Genomic DNA, 10,284 nt, shown 5'->3' with positions numbered 1-10,284 from the left:
GTCTGTCTTGTCTTAATGTTGGTTTATAATGGAGCACTGTAACAAAAAATAATTTCCCCCAGGGATCAATAAAGTATTCTGATTCTGATACTTTCCCTTTCCCATCTACTTTCCATGAATAAGTTTCGATTCAGCACTCTGTGAACAACGAGTCTTTTCAGGAGCCTTCTGTGGCTAACTGTCCTTACAGACGGTGTCGACGATCATCATCTGGACAACTGTCAAGTCAGCAGTCTTCCCCACGGTTATAAAAGATCACTGACAGGTAAAGTGTCTGTGTAGATTCTCCACCAATCAATTCACCTCACATCCAAGAGGCTTTTAGAACTGAAGAAGCCTCTTGGATGAGAGGTGAAACATCTTCAAGAAATTTAAAGAAGTCCAGTTACTATCTTTCCGAGCTCCATAGGCAGGTAAAGTGAATAACATCAATCATCTTGTTGCAGTGCAATGTTCTGCTAGTAGAGCTTTGCATTCGAGCAGATGCAACTCTGACACGTGGCGGCTGCAGAAACGTTATGGTTGCGTATGACAACATGTGCCCCAGCACGCTCCAAATACAGCCCAAGAAAGCCTGGAAAACACAACAGGGAGTCAAAGGTGCTGACTTTTCCTGATCCCAATCTGATCACACAGTGGCAGGATGTGCATAAATGAGCCTGACTGATAGAGGCACCACCCTGCCGGGACACCGTGAGAGGTCCAGCTTCCTGTCCGAATAGGTGAGAGCTTCTTTGGGTAGAATGAACAAGGGTAACTTAATGTCGTGTATATTGTCTTTCTCGTTGTGCATAGAAACTTGGCAGATTTCCTTAAAAAAAAGAAACTAATAACTTTGGTAATAGTATATTGAATTCAGTCAGCAATTCCTGCTGGTTGGGGTTCATCGAGCCCGGGTCTGATAAAAAACTGACCATTGTGAAGTTAAAGACAGCTATGCAGAGACCAGGACATGTGGAATGACATTTTATTGCGCCATTAGTCATTTTTCAGACAACAAAGCTCCCTCAACATTAAAACAAACAGCAATGTACAAAACAGCACACCTTTGTTTTATTTTTTTGCCATCAACGGAAATTTAATAAGGTAGTGAGAGTACATAACAGAAAGAAATGGAGTGTAAGGACGCGAATTATGATGATGATGTCGAGATGTATAGGATGAGCTCGATGTCAAAGCCAAAGTAAGCACCATCGTCATATAGTCAGGAAAAGGCCATATTTCAGTAAGAAATATCCTAGAATGGGTGAGGAGAGGTTAAACATGATACAAGAGGGTCGTTATCACAGTTTTCAGACATTTTATCAACTAAAAAAACAAAATAAAACGAACAAAAGAAACCAATATCGGTGTAGCACTACTTTATCATGCAATTTACTTTAGTAAACCTTCTGACACAGACAAAATATACTTCAATAAGTAGAACTCAATACATCTCTGTCCAGCAATAGTCACAAAGCCTGTAATTTATACTCTTTAAATGTGAGATCCCTATCAAAAATAATATGCAGATTTTTATTTTTCTTAATATATCTAAAGTGCAAGTATTTATCCATTTTTATTCAATGCTTTCTGTAAGTATAAAATACAAAGGAAAAAAACAGCAATGTTTTTCCTGTTTACATGTTATATTTTTCTGAAAGGAGGAGCATCATATATAACAAACCATATATATATATGTATATATATATACACACACACACACACGCCACAGATAAAATATTTTCGAAAGATACAACATATTATCTCTTATGGGGATGGTAAAGGGATTGAGACCAAACGGTGACAATGGGATATGTTCATTGTGCATTGACCCCACCCCCTTAAAAATCCAGGATCCATTTAACCCAACATCTCCAGAACAGCTTCAAGGACGTCTTCAAGAACTATACACAACAGTAGCTTTTACAGTCTGCGAACACGGTGGACCCTACTGCTCGGTGCGTGTGCAAACAGAAGACATGCTGAATGAGCTCCTCTGTCTGTGGTTTTCTAATGAGTCATATAGTGCTTGGCTTTGACCAGAGGCTGCGATTGGTTGTGTGATTAACCAGAAAGTCCGAATGGCCAATGAAAGACTACAACACTGGAAACCAGAAACAGAGCACATTTGGTTGTTTTGAACACCTTAACAGAAGTTCAGTCAGTTCTTTACTTTTTTTGTTTTTTTAGTTAGTACTCGTATAGTCTGGTGGAGGCGCGAGCCGGCAGCCGCGTTTCATTTGTGGAAGTTTTCTGTTAAACCGTCATATAGACGGTTTGTTTCCCACCTACAGCGGAGCCATCCTAGCAATCTGACACTGAGGTGCGTGCAGCAAGTAGATATCGCTGCATCTACAACTTAACCTCTCCTCAGTCTGACCAGGAATGGTCTGGTTACCTGTAGTCTGATCAACGGAAGAAAACGGCACACTTAAGTCAAATCTGACAAATGAATACTGCGGGCGAAAGTTCGGTTAACATCATGGTTAGAGATCACTATGATGGCTGCTGCTGTGGAGAAAATAATTGAAACGGCGCTAACAAGCACAGAGCAGCATCGCTCATGCACATCCAACCCGTCCGGAGCCACCCGAAGACGGCACACCATCACGTCCGCTGACACAGAAAACGAGACGAACGGCATCCGCCTACCATGCTGCATTTAAGTCCTAGAGATGGATGACTGTGTAGATGTGGGCACAACGTGGTTGCGAGGTGACTCCAGGTAAAGGTCTCACAAAATCAGGTTTGATCGCACCGGAAGTACGCTTCAGACAAAGACCCGAAAAAGCCACGTTCAAAGCTAAAAACACAACCGACCCAGTAGCACCTGGAGAAAACAAAAGAACACATGTTTAAATCTTTTTTGAAAACAAAAAAAGAAGCGAACAATGTGTGCGTTTCACAGAGTGAGGCATTCACAAAGTGAACTCTATGAGCATGTTCAGGCTCTCCTCATATTTGGCCATTAGAGAAAAAGAGAAAGGAAGCGTCGTATTTCCAGTCTTAGCATGTAGCAGACATGATTAAAGTCAGTCAGGCTAAAGCTAGAACACTTTGGGGAATAAGTGCTGTATCACCACAGTGACTTCAGACTCGCGGTGACCTCAAGATGAACTCAGGTTGACCTCAGATGTGCTTTTCTGGGCACATAGTCATAGGTGGTTTGTACGTGCATTCAATGAAAATAAATGTTTTTTGTATTGAGGGCAGTGTGAGGAAATATAATCATCTCTGTAAGAAGTGGAAGAGATTTCCAGAGAGAAAGGTCCTAACTCGATCTGTCTGCAGCCGGGTTGGAAGGTTGTGGCAGGCTGCTGCTGCTGCTGCTGGTAAGCCCTTACAGTGCAGTGCCAGGCTTCATCGGGCCTTTCACTGTCACTGAGACAAACGTGGGCCAGAAACAGTCCTGTGGTGAACAGATGGGATTTTCTGGAACCTTTTTTTCTTCTCCTGCCATCACAAACGCAGCCAATCAGACACAAATCAGCTTTTAAAACTAAGGATTGAACTTGTGACACCTTAGGAGCCCAAGTGTGCTCCGGGGACTTCTGCTTTCGGCCCGGCCTCAGCTCTCCTACATACACGGTAGGCCTCGCTTTTAGCCGCTTTTATCCAGCTGAGGCCTCTAAAGTGTTCCCTTCCCGTCAGCTAGGTGGCATGCCACACCGACAGGCTCAGTCGTATTTAACACACTGAGAGTTCAGCAGGACCTCAGTGCAGGGCTGAGTCAGCTGAGTCAAAATGAAGGGATGGACTACACGTCCTAAGTGATGAATAGTGCACAAGCAACAAGCCTTTTTTTAACGCCTGGGAAAGGGAGCGAGACTGCGACAAGAGTCTTCCCACATCAGAGGGGATTGTGATCCTCGCCATGAAAACAACAACAAACTCCTCTGTCCTTTGGCTTCTGCCGCGGCTGATCGCTATCACCCGGCTCGATTGAAACCCCAGAAAAGCCTAAGTCAAACTGCGGTTCACCTGTACTGCAGTCCCAGGTGAGCGAGGGCTCGCACTCAGGCTCCAAGCACACAGTTCTCTTTCTCCTAATGACAGGAGGCCTTGTGCAGTTCTAGACACAATTCAAAACACTTCAGAGGCCTCCCAAACACTCAGATATCAACAAGAGGCCTTAACAGGGGGAGAGTATGTGTGTGTGTGTGTGCGTGCGTGTATGTGTGTGTATGCCAGCCACCCCTGGACCCAAGTCCCAAGATACTATTCAAGCTTAGTGTAGAAGGGCCAACATGGAGACAGTCAGAGGTTGTTGACGGTCTGTGTTGTGTGTTTGGAGGAGAACTTTTTTTTCGTTTTCCTAAGGGAGGACGTAAAATACCCGAGCTAGTCTACGCGCACTGAGAGACAGACAAGGCAGCCTACTGGTTTACAGAAAGTGACAGGAAGAAAAACAATTCAAAAAAACTCACAACGAGTCTGACTTTTTTCACCTCGAGAAGTAAAAGTCTTCACATTTTGGAAATATAATGCGATGCATCCACTTCATCATCATGCTTTCAAATATCTACTGATCACATAGCCTATACATTTTTTTCGTCTATACACGTGATACAATGCCACGATTGGCACGTACACAATATTGCACACTAATATAAAATGTCCTACACTAGTCAGTGGCTTCGTCTCTGGCTGGGAGGGGAAACCTGACACGTTTTGGACGACATACTGTGGAGGAAAGGGGAAAAAAAGAAGCATCAGAATAACAATGCAAAAGTGACATATTCTGAGCGGCGAGGCCCCCAAGGAGCGATCAAGGGGCTGTAGCACCATAAAGAGATAGACACTGCCTCGGCCCTGCACTGATAGGCCTCTACATCCGCTGGACCGCATTCGTACTGACTGCATGGGACCGGCCGGCCGGCTGGCCTGCCTGGCTGGCTGACTGCCTGGCTCTTTAACAGCATCCATCTCAGCTCTGACAAATAAGCCTCATCCAGCCGCTCCTGGGTTTTCGTTTTTTTATTTTTATTGTATTTATATATTTTTGTTGTTGTTGCTGTTTTTTTCATTTTTCGTTTTTCTTTTTAACATCATGGTGCATATGGTGAGCAAAGCCACCCATAACATTTCCAGCTTACTTTCCACGCTCGCGCACACTCAGTGAGATCTCGGGGGGCACCGATCAGTCCGTTGAGCCAGGGGTGCGGCTAGGGATGCTGGGCTCCATGTTGCGCCATAGCACAACATGCATAGCCCCCAAAGTGCCAACAACACCCAAGAACACAACTGGACCCACCCCCTGCCCCCAGCTCCCAGCAGCCTTTCAGCTTTACTTTTGGTGTTGCCACGCATGCTCCATGCACTGCAGGGGTGTGAATCCCACAGCCCTGGTGAGTATATATTTCTGCCTACATAACAGCACTCGTAAATGAAAACATACAGCGGTCGAGGTCACAGACCATCCACGTGAGAACACGTAAACGAGTGGAGTGTATAAGGCACGGGTCGTAATGACGTCAGAGAGGATGCGTTGCCTCGCCGCGCGCTGCGCTGACGCGTCTTTTTTTGTCTGTTTGTTTCTGCGCCTTGCGCTCCCACATATGGACCTTTTTTAATATCCTTTTGCATCCCCCACCACCTTGAGGAAAAGAAAAAACAAAAAACAACAACGTAAAGAAAAAAATCCCACAGAAAACGTGGGCATCTTAATAAGGAATTTTTTTTTACAGCTGATTCACAAAATCATAATTAGTACATCTAAGTTAGCACTTTTTTCATTTAAGTTTATGTGGACATGGTGCAAGAGGGTTGATATTCAATAGAGTAGCTCAGAGATAGGTTTAACCCATTTGTTTGAGGCGCACATAGGCTATTTAGGTTTGTGTCTCAACCTTTTCCATAATGGCATGAGAGAAATGCTTCCATTAGCCGACTACGTTTAGGCCAAATTAGAGACTACAGCCTACTTTGCCAACTTCTTTTCAAAACATGTGCCTACACGCATGCTGACAGGTGTTTACAAGGCCTGCAGTGCTGCCTTCTGCAACTCATTGAGCATTGCCATATTTATTCTGCGTACCTTTATAATAAACTATACATCTGGATTCGGATTTTGGTTTCATAAAGTCCATAATATATCCTCTTTGTGCTGATGTCAAATATTCCTTCTCCATGAAGACTTTATACTCTAAACCTCTGGTTTTATTTTGATTAAATCTTAAGTCTATTACCAGTTTTTAAAACACTTAAACATTTTTTTTTGTGAAATAGCTTTGATGTGTGCAAAATCTGTCATCGATAGAGATATAAACACTCTGTTCATTGTCACTTAAATCAAGTAGGAAACGGTTCATATCTTACAGTTCAGTCCTTGATAGCAGCGGCTTACTGTTACATGGGTGGTAAGTGGGGTGACATCCAGTAAAATGAGCGAGGAGACAGCAGAGGTGCTGCCATGTCTGTGGAGGTTGTGTGTGTGGGGTGATTCCCTTGTAGATTCTCTTTCTATTTTACAGTTAAAAGTCTGGGTTGTTTTTTTTCTCTTCAGAGTCCAACGTTGTCTCGGTTGTTTCATGTCAGCTCTCCTAAAATCCGCGTCAGTCATCGTCGCCGTCGTCTCCGCCGTGCGGGCCCTCAGGTAGCAGTTCCGAGGCCCTTTTCTCTCTACTCCTCTCCTGGATCTTCCTCATCTCCTCCGCGTATTTACAGAAGGTGTTACCGAATTTGGACCACACTTTGCAGGGAACCGTAATGGAGTTCCGGTACGTGGGCTTCACCTCACTCACCCGCATGAACACCCCGTACTTATTGGAGCCCACGTCAAAGAAGAAGCGCTTGTTGTCGACAGTGAGCGAGGTGCCCTCCGGGAGCTCCGCCGGCTCCTCGTCCACGCCGTAGTCGTCGATGAGTTTGGCTAAAGCGTCGCGGAACTCGATGAGACCCTGCGCCGGCAGAGCGATGGTCTGGCCTTGCGCGCTTCCCAATCCGGGCCCCCGATTAACGGTCTGTCGGATCCTCAGGAACCGCCCCCTCTGGTTCTCTTTCAGATCCATGTAATATTTCCGATTCTCCCGCACCAGGAATTCGCTCTTGAGCGCCCGCCGGGGCTCATCCTGCACCATGTCCGGGTTGGTCGGGCCCAGCTGGGCGTAATGTTCGATAAAGTCCCCGAGATAGTCGCGGAACTCCACGGCGACAGACATGGAGAGAGTGAGGCGGCTCTTGTTTCCCCCAGCCCCGACCTCGGCTATCTTTAGGAAGCGGCCTTTAACATTCTGCTTCACGTCAAGGTAGAAGCGCTTGTTCTGGATGTCGACGCGCTTCGAGGCGAGCTCCTCGGTGTCGTGCTGCAGCCGGGACATGGCGCCCATTGCGCCCGGAGGCAGCGAGCCGGGGCCTGCGGTGGGCCCTCCGTGGTCACTGCCACTGTCTCTGTCCGCCATGATGCTGCCTCCCTGCTTTACCTTCCACCGTCTCCCTCTGCCTGCTGCAACCTCGACTGCCCGTCAAACCGCTCCGCCGCTCTATCGCGAGACGAGAGAGGAGAAGAGGGTGAAAAAATGAAAGTAACTGTAGTGTGGTGTTACTGTAGTACTCCGAGCGGGCTGCGTTCAAGGTCCCCGCGCGGTTTTTGCAACGTTTCGCAGAATTTACATTTTAAGCCATTAAAGTAGTCGCATACTGCAAATGAAAGCCTAAAACTCCGCAGCCGAGCTCACAGACAAATGTGTTTACATAAATAAGCGGGTCTAAGCAAATGAAGATCACGGGGTTTGAAACCTGTGTCAAACACAGCTAAGAGCAGGGCGCAGACAAAGGCTTAGCCTACCTGGTGGTTACTGGGTCGGGTGTTTCGGCACCATGGACAGTCGTTTTGGGGGTTTCAGCACCACGGACAGCGAACCCGCACGGAAGGAGACGCGGGGAAGGGAGAGCGGGGTGAAAAAGAAATTTCTGAATGAACAGTCGATGGTGGCTGCGTGGGATTTTGATGCACTGCGAAGCACCGTGAATCATTAGCCTGTGATTGGACACGCTGGTGTGTCTCTGTTTCTCTCAATGGGAAATGACATTGAAGGGCTTAAAAAAAAGTTAAAGGGAAGAAAAACCTGTTGCTATACATTTATTGGCACACATGGTGACACGAGTGTTTGGCAGCACTTCTGATAATGATTTTCTCCTCTATCAGTGGGAGCCTTTAAGATTCAGATTTTCTTGGAATTCACTTCAAGGCCTGACACTTAGCGCTTTATATGGGCAAAATAAATAGCCCGGTGACCCCCACAAACACAAGCACTACTGTTTGGGGTCCACGAGACAATCACCGCTGCAAAATTCTAGGTATCAAATTAGTGGAATAGAATGAGCCATAATGTGTGAAAACCAGAGTCATTACAGTTTTGTATTGTCTAACTAGTTTTGATTTCATTTTGATTTTGATTTTTTTTTCTTCTTTTAAGCCAGTTTAGTTTCAGTAAGAGTGAAGTTCTGTTTAGCTTTTATTGTTTGAAAATGTTCAATTGTAGTTTTTTTTAGTTTCTGTGTTCATTGTAGTCTTTGTAATATATGCTGTGTGGAGGGCACATGTCAGAGACAGGATTTAGGAAGTCATTGCAGAAGTGACAATAAAAACACAGACACTTGAAAGCAGCAGACTCACAAACAGAGTCTCAATAAACACCAACAAAGTCTCATTTTTATTGGTTTTTAGTTTTGAAAGTTGACACAATTGTTTCAGTCTTAATATTTTTCAAGAGCCTTTTTTTTTTATTTTAGTCGACTAAAATGTTTTTTCACATCTAGTTTGAATTTTAGTTTTAGTTGACTATGATAACCTTTGTGAAAACAACCTTTCCTTTATTGTTAAATCAGTTTTATCCCACCTGCAATCCACATGCTCACGCTGCATCCATAACTCCTCCAATCCCTGTCCCTAATAATTAGGAGCTACGGGAAACATGAATTCAGTAAATAGTTCACCGGTGGAACTACATGCTTTTCACTGGGATCTCCAGTATAATTGTGTTCATAGAAAAGTGTCATATAATGGTAATTATAAAAACTATATGAAGTAACTGAGTTACAGCATTGTTAAAAGTTACGCAGTAAAGCAATGGAAGAAATGATATGACTATTGCTTGTATCAAAGGCATGTCACATCTTCATGGCTGAGCATCTTCCATATGTTAAGTAAAAGCAATGTCATCATATTAATGCTATTAAATGTCATAATAGCAGTAAACACAACAAGTGCCCGTGTAGCAGACCTGAAGAAGGACAAGATGGAGAGACTTGATGGGGTTTGACCTAATAATCTCTGGAATATATAATTTATATCAGTAGACCAAGTGTGAAAAAAGACCACCTCTTATGTTTTATTTGCAACTGTTTAATTGTTTTTTTTCTAAACTTGCACTTAAATGAATAAAAACAGGAGGTTTATGCTTTTGTCTTTGCAGAGTGACACTGATGTAATCTCACATAAAAGAAAGGGTGGCTAGGGCAGCTACAAAGAAATGTGTGTCAAGTACAGAAAAGCATATTCCCTACAAGAACTGTAAAAAAAAAGTGCTTTGAGTGATCAGGTAGAGTAGAAGAGTGTTATATATAAGAACCAGATCATTTACCATTTACCAAAATGACTGCTGGGTTGTTACGATTAGTGTATCATGACAGGGAAGTTCAAGCGACCTCATCAGCACCCTGCTGAAGTGCTGATGTAGCGACAAACGTGCCCCCCTTTGCTCGAGTTCAGGGAGGTTGTGAAGGCAGTTGGTGGTGGCTGCCCCTGGCCAGTGAACAGCAGGAATCATTTTCACTCCACTTTGCTTGGTCAACAAATGATTTGTTTTCAAGGCTAATTTAGAACAATTCCCAAAATTGCATGCGAGCTTTCTGAACGAGGGCTTCCAAGTTGACTAGATGAAGGAGAGACTGATCCTTGTGTATGTGGGTTGTAGGTGGGGAGGGATGATGTGGGGCAGGGTCATAGGATAGATCAGAGATTGGCTGATCCAGTTCTGTGAGCTGGGTGAAACAACTGCAAAAATGTGGAGCAATCTAAACATTCGACTGAGCACATCTAAAACCACAGAGATCAGTGGCACTCCGGCTTCACTCCTGGCTCCATGTGAAAATAATGTATGAACAGGGATGTGGTCTTCCTGCTTGGACAGAGAAATAAAGCTGTCCAGCTTTTCAGCACCATGGACAGAGGCAGGCCCCTGACCCTGGTGATGAGGGGAAGATGAGGCTGTGCTCAGATGAAATGGCTATATACATTTTCTTTATCTTTCTCTCTCTCTCTCTCTCTCTCTCTCTCTCTCTCTCTCTCTCTCTCTCTCT

The 10,284-nt window shown here is 44.5% G+C and overlaps 1 protein-coding gene across 1 annotated transcript; it reads right to left on the bottom strand.

Moving 5' to 3' along the window:
• Positions 1 to 953: 953 nt before the first annotated feature.
• On the bottom strand, positions 954 to 7,477 carry purab (purine-rich element binding protein Ab). The gene is made up of 2 exons (XM_005719468.1): positions 6,301 to 7,477; positions 954 to 5,578 (listed from the first exon to the last, which is right to left on the bottom strand). The coding sequence occupies exon 1, from the start codon at positions 7,380 to 7,382 to the stop codon at positions 6,537 to 6,539; it is 846 nt and encodes a 281-aa protein (XP_005719525.1). The 5' UTR covers positions 7,383 to 7,477; the 3' UTR covers positions 954 to 5,578; positions 6,301 to 6,536.
• Between the last annotated feature and the right edge of the window lie 2,807 nt (positions 7,478 to 10,284).

This window comes from Pundamilia nyererei, unplaced genomic scaffold, assembly GCF_000239375.1.
Source record: "Pundamilia nyererei isolate P.nyererei 1_Seehausen unplaced genomic scaffold, PunNye1.0 scaffold00001, whole genome shotgun sequence".
NCBI lineage: Eukaryota > Metazoa > Chordata > Actinopteri > Cichliformes > Cichlidae > Pundamilia > Pundamilia nyererei.
Note: the sequence above shows the minus strand (reverse complement) of the source record. Positions and strands in the feature narration are given on the sequence as shown.

Bases quoted from the DNA above. Each gene is read 5' to 3' on its own strand.
- purab (XM_005719468.1), bottom strand. From the start codon at position 7,382: ATGGCGGACAGAGACAGTGGCAGTGACCACGGAGGGCCCACCGCAGGC.